Genomic DNA, 19,946 nt, shown 5'->3' with positions numbered 1-19,946 from the left:
TGGGTTCTTAAGTTTTCATGTATATAGGATTTTTGAGTTACCTTTTTGTAAATGAGTTTTAATTTTATTATTTTCAGAAAACATATATGGTTTTATTTCTGTGCGTTTTGAGATTTGCTTTGTGACCTATTATTTGGTTAATTTTCTGTAGATGTGCCATGTGTAACTGAAAAGACTGGTATTCATTGTCTAATTGTTAGATATTAAGATTTGTATGTTTTAATGAACATCATGCACATCTCCTATAGCTTCACCAATTATTTTCCTGCTTGATCAGTCAGTTATAAAAGAGATATGTTGAAAGTGCCCACTATGATTGCAGATTTGTCCATTTCTTCTTGGTGATCTCACCATTTTTGCTTTATATGGTTTAAGGCTCTTCAGAAATTTTTGAGGCTATTTAGGCTTGGAATAGTGTTATTTCCCTAGTGAAATGTTCCTTTTGTTACTATGTGGTGACCCTGCCTAATTTTAATAATTTTTTTTTACCTTAAAGTTCATTTTCTTGCTATTAATAAAGCTACTCCAGCTTTCTATTGGTTAGTGTTGGTCTGATATGTCTTTTTCCATCTCTTTACTTTCAATATGTCTTTGTCATTATGTTTTAGGTGTGCCTTTTGTAAATAACATATAACTGGATTTTGTTTTTGATCCAGAGGGTTTCAATCTTTTAACTGGTGAGTTTAATCTGTATATAATGATTGCTGATATATTTTTATTTCTCTTATCTTGCTATATGTTTCTCTTTGTGTAACTTCTCTTTGCTTTTTTCCCCTTATTTCCTATCTTCTATTTAAATGATTAAGATTCCTTTATTTCACTTTCCTAGTGGTCTAGAAGTTATATATATATATTCTATATCTATTCTTTGAGTGGTTATTACCCTGAAATTTTTAACTTACATGGGCATACCTTGGAGATACTGTGGTTCTAGTTTCCAGACCACCACAATAAAGCAAATCACATGAGCTTTTTGGTTTCCCAATGCATATAAAGGTTATATCTACCCTAAAATGTAGTCTGTTAAGTGTGCTATAAATAGCATGTCTTAAAACGGTGCATACCTTAATTTAAAAATGCGCTCTTGCTAAAAATGCCAACCATTACCGGAGTCTTCGGTGAATCATAATCTTTTAGCTGGTGGAGGATCTTGCCTTGATGTTGATGGCTGCTGACTGATGAGGGTGGTGGTTGCTGAAGGTTGGGGTCACTGTGGCAGTTCCTTAAAATAAGACAGTGATGAAGTTTGTCACATCAGTTGACTCTTCCTCTTCACAAACAATTTCTCTGTAGCATGCAGTGATGTTTGATAACGTTTTATCCAAAGTAGGACTTCTTTCAAAACAGGAAACCTCTCAAACCCTGCCACTGCTTTATAAACTAAGTTTATGTAGTATTCTAAATCCTTTGTTGTCATTTCACCAGTCTTAACAGAATCTTCCTCAGAAATATATTTCATCTCAAGAAACCACTCTTTGCTCCCCTGCAAGAAACAACTTGCCGTCTGCTGAAATTCTGTTGTAAAATTGCAGCAATTCAGTCACATCTTCAGGCTTCACCTCTAATTCCAATTCTTTTGCTTTTCCCACCACATCCTTCCACCATACTTCCTCCACTGACGTCTTGAACCCCTGAAAGTCACGCATGAGGGTTGGAATCAACTTTTTTCAAACTCCTGTTAATGTTAATATTGGTATTTTTATCTTTTCCCATGAATCACAGATATTCTTAATGGCATCTAGAATGGTGAATCCTTTTCAGAAAGGTTTTCAGTTTACTTTGCCCAAATCCATCAACTATAGCCTTAAATGTGTTTCTTAAGTAGTAAGACTTGAAAGTTGAAATTACTTCTTGATCTATGGGCTACAGAATGTATGTTGTGTTAGGAGACACGAAAATAACATTTATCTTGTCAGAGCTATTGAGTGATAAGATGCATTGTCAATTAACAGTAATATTTTGAAAGGAATTTCATTTTCTGGGCAGTAGGTCTTAGCAGTGGGCTTAAAATATTCTGTAAACCATGTTAATAAACAGATGTGCTGTCGTCCAGGCTTTGTTGTTTCATGTAAAGAGCATAGGCAGAGTAGATTTAGCATAATACTTAAGGACTGTAGGATTTTCTTTGTCTTTTTACTATTTCTTTGGGCCGCTCCCACGGCATATGGAGGTTCCCAGGCTAGGGGTCGAATTGGAGCTGTAGCCCCTGGCCTACGCCAGAGCCATAGCAACGCAGGATCCGAGCCGCGTCTGCAACCTACACCACAGCTCACGGCAACGCCGGATCGTTAACCCACTGAGCAAGGCCAGGGACCGAACCTGCAACCTCATGGTTCCTAGTCGGATTCGTTAACCACTGCGCCACGACGGGAACTCCAAGGACTGTAGGATTTTCATAATGGTAACTGAAAAGTCACCAGCAGCATTAACCCCTAACAAGAGAGTCAGCCTGTCCTTGGAATCTTTGAAGTCAGGCATTGGCTTCTCTTTTCTAGCTATGAAAGTTCTAGGTGGCATCTTCCAATAAAAGGCTTTTTTGTCTACATTGAAAATCTATTGTTTAGTGTAGTCCCCTTTGTTAATTATCTTATATGCCCTGCATATGCAGTGATGATTTAACTGAGTATATCTAGGGAGTTTCCGTCATGGCTCAGCTGAAACAAATCTGACATGCATGAGGATACAGGTTCAATCCTTGGCCTCACTCAGTGGGTTAAGGATCCTGCATTGCCATGAGCTGTGGTGGAGATCGCAGACATGGCTTGGATCTGGCGTTGCTGTGGCTGTGTCATAGGCGGCAGCTAAAGCTCTGATTTGACCCCTAGCCTGGGAACCTCCATGTGCTGAGGGTGCAGCCCTAAAAAGACAGAAACTTAAATAAATAAATAAACAAACATATCTAGGAATGGAGTAGGTTTTTGATATTTTTTATTGTAAAATAAAACATACAAAAAAACCCCAGAAGTTTTGTGAATTATTATAAGGCAGATAACTCTTAAGACCACCACTTAATTTAAGAAATAGAGTTTTTCCAGCCCTGTATATATTTTTATTTAGTCTGCTTAGGACTCTTAAACGTTTAGGATAATTTTCTCAAATATATCATATACTTTACAGATTTTTCTCTTTAGTTGTATCCACTCTGTTTAATCTGCCTGTTTTTATATTTTTTCATGTATACATTCTATTTTATTCTCTTTCATAGCCTAGTCTTTTCTCTGCTGCTATATTGTTTGATAGATGTCTTCCTTTGTGTCTTTCGCCTTTTACAACATACTCGTCTTGTCTAGATTGTTATTCTAGCGTTTCAAGTAATCCTTCTGTTTTGTTTGCACAGTCTAGTTCACTGATTTGTAATTTTGAGACGCCAGGGCTCTGTGTGGATTCTGAGCTAGCTAAATTGTGGGCATGTCTCTGCTTCTGTCACGTGTTCTGGAGTATCACTATGTTGGACAGGATTTTCTCACTGTAAATTTAGGTCCCAAGTCTACCCGAGCCATAAGCCTAGGGATTTGATTTCACAAGAGGAACATTTATTTGTTTTTAAATCGAGGGCTCAGACAGAAACAAACCTATGCTGCTGGGTGAGTTTATTTTGTCCCTGGACTTGGCTTTCCGCTGAGGGGTCAGCTTTCTTACACTCCAGACTTTACATAAGACTGGTGATTCCAGTCCACCTTATTGGAGCTGAGGGCCTCATCTTTTGTCCTTGGAAGAGTGTTGCAATTCAAGCTCCCGGATGGCTGAGACCTGGGACAACTCCCTTCCCTGCCTTTGTGCTGCTGTGGCCCAAGTCCTATGCCCACGTCTGATTCCTGTACCCTCTCTGTGGCTGGCACCTAGCCATTCCCCTTTCTCTCTTGTGAGCACAGACTTGGATGATTGGCATTGCACTACTTCTTTTTAAAAATCCAACATTTCTAGATATGTGTCGGGAAGAGATTTGTCAAAATTTGGATGAGGAACAAAATCCAGGATGAGGGAAGAAACCTTTTCACTGGAAATTTTATATTTAACTCACAAACTTATCTCTCATAGGCAGATAAGATAAAAATAAAACACTGGCAAATAAAAACTAGGCATGATTTGGCATCCCATTGCGGCTCAGCAGGTGAAGGACCTGACATCATCTCCCTGAGGATGCAGGTTGGACGCTGGCCTCGCTTAGTAGATTAAGGACCTGGCGTTGCCGTGAGCTGCGGCGTAGTCACAGATGTGGCTCGGATCAGGTGTTGCTATGGTTGTGGCATAGACCTCAGCTGCCACTCCAGTTCGACTCCTAGCCTGGGAACTTCATATGCCACAGCCGTAAAATGAAAAAAAAAAAAAAAAAATGACTAGGCATGATTTAACCTAGTGTTTATCGAGAAATGCCTGAGAGTTTGGCAGTTGAGCTCCTATTTAGATGCTTCCTTGGAAGGAAACTTTTTTTTTTTTTTTTTGTCCAGTGTGCTCTGATCCTTCTCTCTAAGGCACAATGAAGCCTCCTTGATCAGCTGATACTTGAACTCGAGAATACTCTGCGTTATGTGCCAAGATGGTGCACAAACTGCTTTTACTATTTTGACATTCACTTAAATTCTCCTTCCCAGTCTTTTCCCATTGTAGTAGCTTTGATCAAAAATATTGCTTACAAAATAGTGTGTACTTAAATGGTAAATAGGCTGATGCCTATCTCCTTGAGAAAAATACCAGATTTTTGAACAAATAAACAGTAGTCGTAATAGAGTTTAGCTATGCACACTTAGCCTTCTTATGTCATAGTTCATTTTTGTGTGTGTGTGTCCCCACCAGAGACTTTCCCCTGTTATACCTCTTCAGTTTGTCTTATGGGTAGAATTATTTGAAAGGCATGCAGTATACACTCTAAAATTGTGTTTATCTGCCTTCATGGGCAGATAACACAAATTCATAAGTTAAAATTGGGGCTCTTTTTCCACATGGAAGATGAACTCTTGGGAAATTGAGGCTGACACACTAAGAGTGAGAACCCAGACTGAAAGTTAGTACCACTTTCATTTGGGGCAGAGGAAGAGGAAGCAGAAACAGAGTTGCAAGGGGCTAAAATGGCAATGTTTTAAAATAAGAGGCAGGCTTAAGAAATGTTTTCTTTGTTTACCATTATTCCTTAGTGACTGGAACTTCCCAACACTTGAGCTTCATTTTTTTCTGTCTCCTGGAATTTTTATCAAATAAATAACTCTTTATTATTTGTTAATGTAAATAACTACTTCCCTTCCCTTCCCCCCTACCCACCCCCACCAAAAAACAAAACAAAACAGAGAAGCCACGATGAATTTTATTTATTTATTTTTATTTTTATTTTTATTTTTTTTATTTTCCCACTGTACAGCAAGGGGGTCAGGTTATCCTTACATGTATACATTACAATTACATTTTTCCCCCCACCCTTTGTTCTGTTGCAACATGAGTATCTAGACATAGTTCTCAATGCTATTCAGCAGGATCTCCTTGTAAATCTATTCTAAGTTGTGTCTGATAAGCCCAAGCTCCCGATCCCTCCCACTCCCTCCCCCTCCCATCAGGCAGCCACAAGTCTCTTCTCCAAGTCCATGATTTTCTTTTCTGAGGAGATGTTCATTTGTGCTGGATATTAGATTCCAGTTATAAGGGATATCATATGGTATTTGTCTTTGTCTTTCTGGCTCATTTCACTCAGGATGAGATTCTCTAGTTCCATCCATGTTGCTGCAAATGGCATTATGTCATTCTTTTTTATGGCTGAGTAGTATTCCATTGTGTATATATACCACATCTTCCGAATCCAATCATCTGTTGATGGACATTTGGGTTGTTTCCATGTCTTGGCTATTGTGAATAGGGCTGCAATGAACATGCGGGTGCACGTGTCTCTTTTAAGTAGTTTTGTCCGGGTAGATGCCCAAGAGTGGGATTGCAGGGTCATATGGAAGTTCTATGTATAGATTTCTAAGGTATCTCCAAACTGTTCTCCATAGTGGCTGTACCAGTTGACATTCCCACCAACAGTGCAGGAGGGTTCCCTTTTCTCCACAGCCCCTCCAGCACTTGTTATTTGTGGATTTATTAATGATGGCCATTCTGACTGGTGTGAGGTGGTATCTCATGGTAGTTTTGATTTGCATTTCTCTTATAATCAGTGATGTTGAGCATTTTTTCATGTGTTTGTTGGCCATCTGTATATCTTCTTTGGAGAAATGTCTATTCAGGTCTTTTGCCCATTTTTCCATTGATTGATTGGTTTTTTTGCTGTTGGGTTGTATAAGTTGTTTATATATTCTAGAGATTAAGCCCTTGTCAGTTGCATCATTTGAAACTATTTTCTCCCATTCTGAAAGGTATCTTTTTGTTTTCTTTTGGGTTTCCTTTGCTGTGCAAAAGCTTTTCAGTTTGATGAGGTCCCATGGGTTTATTTTTCCTCTAGTTTCTATTGCTTTGGGAGACTGCCCTGAGAAAATATTCATAATGTTGATGTCAGGGAGTGTCTTGCCTATGTTTTCTTCTAGGAGTTTGATGGTGTCCTGTCGTATATTTAAGTCTTTCAGCCATTTTGAGTTTATTTTTGTGCATGGTGTGAGGGCCACGATGAATTTTAAAAGAGCTCAAAAATCCCAAGGAAGGTAGAGGAAATATCTTTTTTGTTTTTGTTTTTGTCTTTTTGTCTTTTTGTTGTTGTTGCTATTTCTTGGGCCGCTCCCGCGGCATATGGAGGTTCCCAGGCTAGAGGTTGAATCGGAGCCGTAGCCACCGGCCTACGCCAGAGCCACAGCAACACGGGATCCGAGCCACGTCTGCAACCTACACCACAGCTCACGGCAACACCGGATCATTAACCCACTGAGCAAGGGCAGGGACCGAACCTGCAACCTCATGGTTCCTAGTTGGATTCGTTAACCACTGCGCCAGGACGGGAACTCCAGGAAATATCTTTGAGGACTTAATGTGGGTCTGAGCTTCCTGTCTATCAGGACAATAGAGAACTAAGCAGCACAGTTGCATAGCTCTCATTGTACCGTAAAGAAAAAAAAGACATGGGAAGTGGAGACGACTGTCAGATCTTTCTCACAGTAATCAATAAGATCCCCATGTTTCATACCTGTTTTACACTGAATTTGTGAAAATCTAGTGTTTTGAAGAAGAGAGTGCAGATTTTCATGACTTTCAAGTGGTTGAATGTAACCATTGTCTAATATGTAGAGGGAGATATGTGTAATTCCAAAATGCTTTGTAATATAGATCTGCCTGTAAGTGGATATGAAAATGTGTATGTCCTAAAAAGTCTAGTTTTCTGAAAAAACAAAACAAAACAAAAATTAGACAAGTTGGAGTTCTGGCTGTGGAGCAGTGGGTAGAGGATCCAGCATTGTCTCTGCGGTGGCCCGGGTTGCCGCTGAGGCATCGGTTTGATCCCCATCCCAGCACAGTGGGTTAAGGATCCAGTGTTGCTGCAGCTGTGGTGCAGGTCACAGCTGAGGCTCAGATTCGATCCCTGGCCCAGGATCTTCCATATGCTGCAAGTGTGGCTGAAAAGGAAAAGAAGAAAAAAAAAAAAAAAACAGAAGAAGCAATAAATCAAAACTTGTGAATTCCCATTGTGGCTCAGTGGTAACGAACCTGACTAGTATCCATGAGGATGTGGGTTCGATCCCTGGCCTCACTCCATTGGGTTAAGAACCGTTGGCTGTGAGCTGTGGCCTAGATTGCAAATGCAGCTCTGATCCCGCCTTGCTGTGGCTCTGGTGTAGGCTGTCAGATGCAGCTCAGATTCGACCCCTAGCCTGGGAACTTTCATATGCTGCAGGTGTGGCCCTAAAAAAAAAGCAAAAAACAAACAAACAAACACCCTTGTGACCCTTTAATTCATAAACCAGTCTGGAGAATTATTTTTTTTTTTTAGTATATCTACATTTGATCTAGGATATATTTTAAAGATATCTTTTAAGATGAGATCAAATGACACAGACATAGTAAACCAACTCATGGTTACTGAAGGGAAAATGGGGATGGATAAATTTGGAATTTGGGATTAAGAAATACACACTACTATATATAAGATAGACAGCAAGGACTTACTACCTAGCACAGGGAACTATATTCAGTATCTTGTAATAACCTGTAATGGAAAAGAATCTGAAAAAGAATATGTATGTTCTGAATCACTTTGCTGTCACCTGAAATGTGAATCAACTATACTTAAACTAAAAAATTAATTAATGTAGGGGTTCCCTGATGGCTCAGCTGGTTAAGGATCCAATGTTTTCACTGCTGTGGCTCTGGTTACAACTGTGGCATGGGTTCTATCTGTGGCCCAGCAACCTCCAAATGTCATGGGCATGGCCAAAAAAAAAAAAGTAATTAATTTCAAAAACCAGTTAACTGTAACTCACCAAAACAAGACGAGATCAAATGATAATTACTATGACTTAGTAATTTTTATCTGTTTATGTCAGCTATACAGTGATTTTTGCTATATATTCTAAAAAGAGCTATTGCATAATGAGTAGTATATCAACTAAAAACACTGCATATGTAGTTTTGTGAAGTTTGGCATGTTTTTAAAAGTAATTTTGTAGTATTTCTTTTTCAGTAATTCAGTGACAAGGTAAATGCTTCCTAATATACACCTGATTTTTCTATCTAAGCCTGTCAGACAACATATATAAAGTTATTCATTTACTTTTTATATGTAAATTTATATGGAATCAGTTTTACTTAGCTTTAATCTTTCTAGCAGTTGGATACAAAAATCAGCATTTGGTCCTGAAGTGATGAAACAGAGAGACAATGACATTTGATGTGTGATTTACATTAGCTATTCCATAGGATTATTCTGCCAGCTAATAAGAAAGGAAATTTCTGCAGATCTAAGCATGATTGAATTATTTCTTTCAGTTTCTAGGGGAATAGTAATCTTTCTGCATATATAGTATAAAAAAGAAAAAGTTAAGTTATAAACCATATTAATTGTATGTACATAAAATTATTTATATAAAATTATTGAGCTATATATATGTCATAATTAAGTAGTTTTAATACATTCGTTATCACAGGGTTTGAATAAATTCATTGCATTCATTATCTCCGGGCTTAACTTTCAGCCAGTAAAGTTGGGGACTTTACCACTTCTATAACTTCACTGGGATAGTGTTCTTTATGTTTAAATTGGTAAATAGGAAGCATGCATCTTTCTCTTGAAACCTTGTTAGTGAAGGAAGAGTAAAGTGTAAATTGAAAAGCTTCCTCTAAAACAATTTTGTAAAATATTTTAATGACACCACAATGCCTTTAAAATTTCAGATATAGCCATACAAATGTATATTATTAAAGAGTAATTATTTTCCCCTAATATATCTTTATAACAATTCAGATATCCTCCTTTATTCCATTGAGACATGACACAGTTGGTCATTTTTTAAATTAATTTTTTAGGTTAACTTTCAGGCTGATATATTAAATTAGACTTTTTTTTTTAAGTCCTGCAAAAGAGAAGCAACTGTCTTGAGCGACAATATTTTTTTAAAGACAGTTTATCACTAAGCCTACCATTGGCAGTCCCAACGTAAACATGGTGGTTAAATCAGAGGGATTCTTTTCATCCTTTTTCATTGTTGGGTTCCCCATTCCCTCTGAAGCACTTGCTCTTCCTTTCCCCTTCAGGTTTCCCATTGCTTTCCCAGTCTTGCCTATCTGGAAATACAGTGATTTACACTAAAACTGTTAAGTATCCCATGTTCCCTACTAGGACTAGTTACATTCCTACGAGAACAGTTAAAGAAATCAGTGATTGAAATATATACACATACAAAAAAGAAGAAGGTGAATGAGTGGATTTGTGAATAGATGAATGGATGGAGGGAGGCTCGGATGGAGGGATGATAGTAGGATATCAGGCCTGGGGAGTCTTTCTGCCGGGACATTCACCCATTGACCTCGTATCGTATGTGTGTGTATATTCATCTGCCCTGGCGGAAAGATGGTCTGCCAAGTAGATTCTGCCTCTGCTTTGCCACTGTGGTGCATCTCGGTACTGATGTGTAATATTAACTGTTTTTGTCACTTACCATACCAGCTTAAAATCAAATTCCTTTTTGTTTGTTTGTTTAAGGCTGAAAGAGCCTTTTCCTTTTGTGGAACTATTGAATACATGGCCCCAGATATTGTCAGAGGAGGAGATTCAGGACATGACAAGGTATGTTCTATTTTTGATACTTTTTGATCTATCTTTATAAAATGTATAATAGGACTCCTACTTAATAACTTAGATACAGTCTCTTCAACAGAGTCCTCTTTCTGGTGTTGTTTTATTTTTTTTCTTTTCCTTTCCTTCCACAAATATCTAGTGTCTTGGAAGAAAGGTAATAGAAAAGTTAGAACATTCTAGATTTCTTTTTTTTCAGGTATTATTGATGAGAATAATTTTTGTTTTATAATAACACTCTTGTTAAAAGGAAACCTCAAAATCAACTAATTCTTCAAACAAAAGTGTCATGTCTTGAGCAAAGGAGCAGTTATAATGGTACTTAAAGCAAAAATCACTTTCTGTCTGTTGCATGGGACCTGGTCTTTTGGCACACAACTGAGCCCAGTGCAATGCAGAGGTGTCACTGAATGCATAAACACTGCTCATTGTTCCTGTAGGAGTCACGTCATGCTGAGTGATTTTGAACAATGCTTATTGACATTATTGATTTCTGCTAGAAAAAAATGTACAGAAACACACAGTCGACTATTTCACCTTTGTCGATATTTGCTTTCTAAGAGATTATTAAAATAAAAATCTCGTATTTTCTTATTCCCAATTTCTTTCTTTCTTTCTTTTTTTTTTTTTTTTTTTTTTTTTTGCTTTTTAGGGCCGCACCTGCAGCATATGGAGATTCCCAGGCTAGGGGTCGAATGGAGGCTACAGCTGCTGACTGACACCACAGCTCTCGGCAATGCCAGATCCTTGACCCACTGAACGAGGCCAGGGATCGAACCCACAACCTCACGGTTCGTGGTTGGATTCGTTTCTGCTGTGCCACGATGGGAACTCCCTTATTCCCAATATCTGCTTTTAATTTTGTAATGATACTGGAGGCTTTGTTAATTATCTCGTCAGCAGAAAAAAAAAAAAAAAAAAACCCCATGTAACAATCCCTGGAGAAAGAAAAAAATTCTGCATTCAAGATAGTCTAAGTTTGTTTTCCTAAGCCCTTGAAAAAGCTCAGTTTTTTCCGCCTCCCTTCCCTTCGTATATGCAAAATGAATATTGTAGGTGAAGCTAAGTAGTTATAAAGTCCAGATCACATATTTTTTCTTCCTGTATTAAAGGGTACACATTGGTTCAGTTCTTTCTTAACACTTCTGCTTTGATAATAATTTTCTCCAAATAACGGAGTTCCTGTGTGGCTCACAATAATTGTCTCCAAATAAGGAATTCTGGCTTTTTTTTGCTCCTCGTCTCCCCCTCTTCCTCATTCCCTTTCCAGATCTCACATATACAATACGAATATCCTAAGTGTGGAGACTCGGTGGTCTCCTTGCTAATGACTAATCATATATTGAAGAGCCCCAGGGAAAGGTCGAGCTTGTGTGGTACTGGTTTCAGTCCATGACTAGGAATTTGATTATAGATCTGTATCATTTTAGGAGCATAGTTTCACATCCAGCGTTTTAAGTGTTCTGACTCAGATGACTGTTCAGCTGCTTGTAAAAATAAGAGAATTGAATTGGTTTAGTTTATTTGTTATTGTTTATTTTATTTTTATTTTTAGGGCCACACCCACGCCATATGGAGATTCCCAGGCTAGGGGTTGAATCGGAGCTGAAGCCACGCGCCTGCCTCACAGCCACAGCAACAAGGGATCCGAGCAGAGTCTGCGACCCACACCACAGCTCACCGCAACACTGGATCCTTAACCCACTGACCAAGGCCAGGGACCAAACCGGCTTCCGCATGGATGCTAGTGGGGTTCATCAACCCCTGAGCCACGACGGGAACTCCGCATTTGTTATTGTTATTTATTTTCTTGAAAATAGCTATAGGCTCACAAATTTGCATCATCTCTCTGAAACCTTGGCCTTGAAATTTGGAAGCAGTTTACAATTTTAGTATCAGTTAATCTCTCGTTCGTATAAGCCCATATATTCAACAATTATTGAAGTCTTGATTTACTTAATTATAAAATAACTAATGTTCAAAATACCAAGATTCTTTAAATTATATATAATTTGCTGTGCTCTCAGTGCAGGTAACTGCTTTTATAAATTATTTTCCAATGTAGATCACATTTTATTTTATATTATTTTCAACCTCTCTATGAAGACTGTTAGATTTATGTATTAGTTTCCATAAGAGGAATTGATTTAGGTGGTTGTGAAAAAGGAACCTGTTTTCATGGGATTTTCTTTCTTTAAGAAACTTCACATTTGTTGGAACTGAATAATTAATAAAAATGGTGGCACAGTGGTTAACGAACCCGACTAGGAACCATGAGGTTGCGGGTTCGATCCCTGGCCTTGCTCAGTGGGTTAAGGATCTGGCATTGCCATGAGCTGTGGTGTAGGTTACAGATGCAGCTTGGATCCCACATTGCTGTGGCTCTGGCATAGGCCTGTGGCTGCAGCTCTATTTAGACCCCTAGCCTGGGAACCTCCATATTCTGAGGGAAGCAGCCCTAGAAAAGGCGAAAAGACCAAAAAAAAAAAAAAAAAAAAAAAAAAAAGCTAATTGGTACACTTTTTCCCCCTATCATAAATCCCAAGATTTTACTTAAAATTTTGAAAATTTATTTTAAATTTTAAAAGTTAACCGAAGTAAAACATTACTAGTTTAGGAAATAATTGAAACACTTTCAGCCCCTCGATTGACTTCTCCATGCTTAAATTCTATTCTGATGATACCTAGATGTTTCTCCTCTCAATGTCTTTCTTGCATGTGCTAATTTAATGCTCCTTGCACAGAAAGCTATGTACAAAATCTTTTTGTCAAGATATCGTCTAAATACACAGCTTTATTTTGTTCGTCTTACTTTCTTACAAAATATAATTAGTTAACGTTCTAGAAAATGAAATTACTGTTGTTTTGTAGGCAGTTGACTGGTGGAGTTTAGGTGTTCTAATGTATGAATTACTAACTGGAGCATCTCCTTTCACTGTGGATGGCGAGAAGAATTCCCAAGCTGAGATATCTAGGTAAGATCTAACAAAATAAAATGAATGTATTGTTTTCTCAAAGAAACTGATCAAATTTCCGCATTTAGGCTTATAGAGAAAGTAATTTTTCAATGAAGGTAAACCAGAATGGTGTGTAAGTGGTAAATTTCCATGTGTATTCCTATAGGATGTAGATACGTAGCCTTTCTATTTCTTTACATTTTATGTGCCCAATTAGATCTTAATTTTTGTAGATGGTGTCATAATTTTTGTGCTCTCCAAAGCACTTAGCATATTATCTTAACCTAGCGTTTATTTGCTGGTTACTTTTTCCCCATGGAATACATAATGTTATTTCTTTTGACGTGAACATAACAGTGATATTTTTCAAATCATGGATGAAGGCACAATAGAAACAAATAGTATAAAATCACTCTCTTAGAGGTAATCATAGCATTCTGCTATTTCTTTCCTATGTAGCAGTTACCACAATTGCAGTGTTACATTTTTGTTTGTAATTATTTGATTAATGTCTGTCTGTCCCACTAGACTGTAAGCTCTGTGAGAGCCAGGGGCGTGTCTGGCTTCAGTCCTCTGCCTTGTATGCTTAGTGCCAGGACAGTGCTTACCATGCAGAATTCAGTAAATGTTTTTGAAATGAAATGAGCGAATGAACAAATAAATGAAGAGTGATTAAAACATCATGCTAATTACTAGTTATGTTTTTGTCCTGTTTTTACTTGAATGTTAATAACTTTGAGCACAGATTTGACATAAAATTGAAACTCCCACTTTCTTACCAAGTTGGAAAAACACCTTGGTGAGGGACCAATTAACTTTCCTGCCTGAAACAATTTTTTAAATGGGAAAAATATATGACACAACAGTATTGAAGGCACTGAATGTCTCGCATGAAGCACAGTGGACCCAGAGACAGGAAATCAACGAGGCGAGCCCTGTGGTTGTCCAGCTTACTGACTTGAGAATATCCAGGTGGGAGTGCAGGAGGCGAAACACTGGTGGAGCTGAAATGGAAATGATGGTCCTGGAAGACCAGGGAGCTGGAGTTCGCAGGGCAGCAGTGGAGAGGAGGAAGCTGCCAAGGGAGTTCTCCGATGGCCTAGCAGGTCAAGGCTCCTGCATTCTCACCGCTGCGGCTCTGGTTGCTGCTTGGTGGCGCAGGTTCAATTCCTGGCCTGGGACTTCCATATGCTGTCTCTGTGGCAAAAAAGAAAGAAAGAAAACTCAGAAAGAAAGCTGCCAAGAGAGAGAAATCCAGAGACTTACACAAGGTACCCCTCAAGTACTATTCAGCTAAGTATTGATAAGCACGTGTGTGAGGGAACAACTCAATTAAGATGTTGTTTCTCTCCAAACTGATCTATAGATTCAACACAATTACAACCCCAACAGGCTTCTCTACCCCTCTTTTTTTATGTAAAAATTGACAACCTAGGTCTAAGTGCCTAGAACCTGGAATAGCCAAATCACCTTTGAAAAAGTAGACCAATGTTAATTTGAAGACTTATAAGCTACAACAGTTAGACACTGTGGTGTTTGTATCCGAATAGACCAATCATGGATGAAATACAATAGAATCCAGAAATAGAACCACACAGATATAGGGACCTGATTTTTTTAACCAAGTTTCGAATTCAGTTTGATGGAGAAAAGATAGTTTTTCAACAAATGAGGCTGAAACCATTGGCTATCATATGAGAAAAGAACTAACTTTGATAAATTGCATCATAGAAAAATTTTAAATGGATCACAGACCTAAATGTAAAACATAAAATATAAAATTTTTGGAAGAAAACATAAAGAAAAATATTTGTGACCTTGGGTTAAGCAAAATTTTCTTAGGTAAGACACCAAAAGTCCAGTCTATAAAAGCAAACATTGATAAGTTGGACTTCATCAAAATCAAATACGTCTGCTCTTTGAAAGAAAAAACTGTTAAGAGAATGGAAAGACAAGCTAAAGACTGGGATAAAATTACAAATCATGTCTGATAAAGGACTGGTATCCAGAATATATAAAGAACTCTTAAAACTCAAGGAGAAAAAAAACCCTCCATTTTTTTAAAGGGGCCAAAGATTCGAACAGACAGTTCAACAAAGATCAATGGGTGGTAAATGAGCATATAAAAAGATGACCAGCATCATTAGTCTTTAGGGAAATGCAAACAAACCACAATGAGATACCACCGTGTACTCCCTGGAATGGCTGAAAATAAAGTGACTGTCTATACCCAGGGATCTCCACAGGGAAGTAGAAACAATAGGATGTACACATGTATCTATAAAAGGAGACTGACTGTAAGGAATCAGCTCACAGGATTATGATGGCTAAGAAGTCCCACGATCTGCCACCTGCAAGCTAGAGACCCAAGAAAGCCATGGTGCAATTCCAGTCCAAGTCCGAAGGCCTCGGAATGAGAAGAGCCTCTCAGTAGTGTAAATCCCAGTCCAAGGACAGAAGACCAGTGTCCCAGGTTGGGCAGGAGGCAGGCAGGCAGGGACCCAACCCTCCCTTCCTCTGCTTCTCTTTCTGTTCAGGCCCCTAGGGGGTTGGATGGTGCCCACCCGCATTGAGGAGAGGATTCAAATGCTAACCTCATCCAGAAACACCCTCACAGATGTGTCTAGAAATAATGTTTCATCTCAGCCTGTGGCCCAGTCAAGTGACACTTAAAGTTAACCATCCTAGGTCCAGCCCCTGTCAACTTGGCAGCCATTTGCGTCACCTTAAACCATACTTAATCTCCAAAGACATTTACAAGGTCATAATTCCACCTAACATGATGCAGCTGTCCTGAAAACCCACTAACCCCTTCCCCAGAAGAGGATGTAATGTCCTCGAGTGGTATAGTGATGTTTGCTCTGCTCCTTGAAACCCCAACTTAAATACCATGGTATGAATTTAAAATACCTAAATACCAGAGTTCCCTGATGGCCTAGTAGATAAGGATTCGGTATTGTCACTACTGCGGCGCGGGTTCAGTTCCTGGCCCAGGAACTTCCACATGCCATGGGCATGACCAAATTAAAGCAAAAAGAAGGAAATTTTTGAAAAAAAATATAAAATACTTAAATAGCATGATATAAAGTCAACACATCTTATCTTACATGATGAAGGAACAAGGGAGGAAAGAAAACAAATATGTATATTTATACGCACTTATATCCATAGCATAATAAGGAGAAAATACTCATGGTAGTTATAGTCCTCATTTCTCTAACTGGTTTGGGGATCATAACTGGTATTTGTAACCACCTTCTTCCACTACCCACTTTGCATTCCTTTTTGCCTTCAACAGGTACCTCAGCTGGTCATGGTTCATTACCTTGTGGTGTGAACCAAACCTTCACTCCCAAAGAGTCTGGGCCATTAGTGGTCCTTCCCTGCCTAGGTGGAGTTGTAGTTGTCAGTTGACCTTAATCACAGGGCTTAGAACTACTAGACTCTCTAAGGCATCTCCTCTATTCCAGACATACTTCCTTCCTTCATTGTGCACGAGCAGTCCAGGTTCCCCTGGGAGTGTGGATCGTTCACCCCAACCAATGTCACGCTCCTTTTGCCTATTGATCTAGAGGCAAGAGGAGTCCAAAGTGGCTGATGGCAATTTCCATTTCCAGTTCAGTGGAATCACATTATATCTCTTGGGGGAAGTGTTACTCCTTCTAGAACTAAGATTCGGTAATGTCACTATTGCGGCTGGCTGGGCATAAAGTCATGGGAACAGAAAGCGAAAATTTTGCCAGTGGGTCACTCCCATATCTACCCCTTGATTTCTGTACCCATGAATCCTGGTTATGGCACATATGGTGGATGTTGATTCAGAGCACACGCAGCCTTCTGGAGAACCTTTTCGCCTAGCTCACACTGTAACTGAGTCTTCAAAAGGCCATTCCACCGTCCTGTCAGGCCAGCTGCTTCGAGATGGTAAACATGGTAAGACCAGTGAGTTCCACGAGTGTGGGCCCATTGCTGCTGTGAAGTGAGTTCCTCCATCAGAAGCAGTGCTGTGTGGCATCCCTTGAAGTACATAAGACATTCTGTAAGTCCATGGATGGCAGTTTTGGTAGAAGTGTTGCATGCAGGAAAAGCAAACCCATATCCATAATGCCTATCCTAGTTAGAACAAAAGGCTGTCCCTTCCGTGATGGAAACAGTCCAGTGTAATCAACCTGCCACCAGTAGCTGGCTGTCTACCCTGGGAACTGTTGCCATATTGGGCACTCGTGTTGGTCTCCACTGCTGGCAGATTGAGCCCGCGTGGTGGCTGAAGCCGGGTCAGCTTCGGCGAGTGGAAGTCCATGTTGCTGAGCTCATGCATAAGCTCCGTCTCTGCCACTGTGGTCACTTTGTTCATGAACCCACTGGCTGATGACAGGGGTAAGTGACGAGGCTGCCTGGTATCCCCAAAACAGACCATCCTGTCCACTTGACTATTAAATCCTCCTCTGTTCAGGTCGCCCTTTGGTGAGCATTCACATAGGACACAAATATCTTTGCATTTTTGCCCAGAGTTGTCTATCCACCTATCTTCCCCACATATCTTTGTCAATCAGACTTCCTTGTCACCAACTTTCCAATCATATTCCTCCCAAGTCTCTTACCATCCAGTCAAAACATTGGCCACAGCCCATGACTTAGTATAGAACTGCATGTCTGGCTATTTCTCCTGAGTAAAAATAAAACGAGATGCATTGCTCCTGTTGTCCCTGGCAAGATTCGCTTTCACCCTTGCATATCGTGCAGAACCATCTATAAACCAAGCCTGAGTCTTCTCTTCTTCCATCAGCTATGGTAGGGGACTCCCCAGGAGGCCATAGACGCAGGCTGGGAGAGAGAAGGCAGTGTGCCAGGAGTGGGGACCGTGGGCATTTGGGGCCACTTCTTCATGTAACGTATGTGTGCCTTCAGCACCTGCTTGGCCCAGTCTCATGTATGCCAATTCCATTTGATGATGGAGGGTTGCTGTGCACTCCCAACTCCATGGCTTGATAGATTAGATAACAATTTATGATGGGCATCTCAGGTTTCACGTAACTTGGGGACATATAGTTAAGTGTTCATTCTCTACCAGTAGCCGACCAAGAGCTGTTTCTCAAAAGGAGTGGTTTTCTTCCAGAATACTAAGGGCCTGTGCTTCAGTCCCCTCTCGGGGCTGCCAGAGGCTCCCAGTGCATCCCAGTCTGCCACTTCAAGCACCAGTGGATCTGCTGGACCAGATGAACCAAGTGGAGAGCAGGTTGCAGTGTGGTCTGGACCTGGTGCGGAACCTTCTCTTATTCTGGACCCCACTCAGCAGCAGCTTTTTGGGTCACTTGGTAAATGAGCCGGAGTAACAGCCCCAAATGAAGAATATGTTGCCTCTGAAATCCAGAGGCCCCCAAGGCATTGTGCCTCTGTTTTGATGCTAGGAGGGGCCAGCTGCAATAACTTATCCTTCACCTTGGAAGAGAGATCAGTGTGCCCTATGTCACCGGACTCCTCGAAATCTGCTACAGGAGAAGCCCCTGAATTTTAGTCAGATTTATTTCTTCTTGCTCACCAGGTCCAGTCGGCATAAAGCAATCAGTGTAATGGACCAGTGTTCTTATCTATGGAAAAAAAAAGTGATCAAGAGTTTTGTGAACTAAATTATAATAACACAGGGCTAGAGAATGGATGACCCCTAAGGTAGGACAGTGAGCCTCCACTGTGGGCCTTGCCAGCTGAAAGGAACTCCTTTTGGTGGGCCCTGTGGATGGGGCTGGAGAAAAATAGATTTTCCAGAACAGTAGTTGCATTCCAGGTACCAGGGGATGTATTCATTGGTTCAAGCAATGAAACCACATCTGGTACAGCTGCTGCAATCAGAGTCACCGCCTGATTAAATTCACAATAAACCACTGTCATTCTCCGAGATCCATCCATCTTCTGCAACAGGCCAGAGAGGCCACTTCCGTGGGGCTGTGGTGGGAATCCCCACTCCTGCATCTTTCAAGTCCTCGCTGGTGGCCCGAATCTCGTCAGTGCCCCCAGGAATGCCATACTGCTTTTCGATTTCCTATTTTCCAGGTAGAGGCAGTTCTAATGGCTTTCACTTGGCCTTTCCCACCAGACCTGCGTTCATCTCCACAGTGAACCCATGCAGGGATTCTGCCAGCTGCTAAATCTCTTTTCCAATTATGCATTCTGGACCTAGGAAAATACCACAGGTTGGGATCAGGTCTCCACTGAATCCGCTGTGAGATGGACTGGAGGTAAAACTCCACTGACCACCTGACCTCCATCAGCCCCTGCTCTGACTGCTGGACCACAGGAATGTTTCAAGTCTCCTGGAATTAGTGTCACTTTAGAACCAGTGACTAGTCGTCCTCAAATGGTCTGATGGTTTCCTTTTCCCCAGTGTGCAGTTACTCTAGTAAAAGGCCATAGGTCCTTCTGGGGACAACTGGGAGAAAGCTTAACAGGATAAATTTTCAGGGTCCTTCCTCAAGGTGAGCCACCCTCCCCTGTGAGTATATACACTGGCTCGTGGGGGGAAGGATGACAGAGGAACACAGTGAAGCTTTGGAGGGTGTGGGGCTGTCATTATTTGATTGTGGGGATGGTTTCACAGGTGTAAACATGGGTCAAAATCTATCCACTTGTACACTTTATGTGGTGAGTTTATTGTGCATCAATTTTACTTCAATAAAACTGCTAAATTTTTTTTTAGAATTAGAATGTACTTTTTACAGGACAGACTAGAAAGTAAACGATGTCTCACTATTCCAGCTTATTTAATATTGAAGCTAAGTGATCAGAAATATTTCTTT

General features: G+C 40.1%; 1 protein-coding gene across 8 annotated transcripts in view; it reads left to right on the top strand.

Moving 5' to 3' along the window:
* RPS6KA5 (ribosomal protein S6 kinase A5) overlaps positions 1–19,946 on the top strand; it is a 191,682-nt gene that overhangs the window by 126,665 nt on the left and 45,071 nt on the right. For 7 of the 8 annotated variants that reach the window (XM_021099611.1, XM_021099610.1, XM_021099614.1 and 4 more), the window contains 2 exons: positions 10,106–10,189; positions 13,070–13,173. In XM_021099611.1, coding sequence (XP_020955270.1) covers positions 10,106–10,189; positions 13,070–13,173 — 188 coding nt within the window. Of the gene's footprint in view, positions 1–10,105; positions 10,190–13,069; positions 13,174–19,946 lie in introns of those variants that run through there. The other variant, XM_021099617.1, reaches the window with a different exon arrangement.

Source organism: Sus scrofa, chromosome 7, assembly GCF_000003025.6.
Source record: "Sus scrofa isolate TJ Tabasco breed Duroc chromosome 7, Sscrofa11.1, whole genome shotgun sequence".
Taxonomy (NCBI): domain Eukaryota; kingdom Metazoa; phylum Chordata; class Mammalia; order Artiodactyla; family Suidae; genus Sus; species Sus scrofa.
This window is presented reverse-complemented; position numbering and strand designations above follow the sequence as displayed.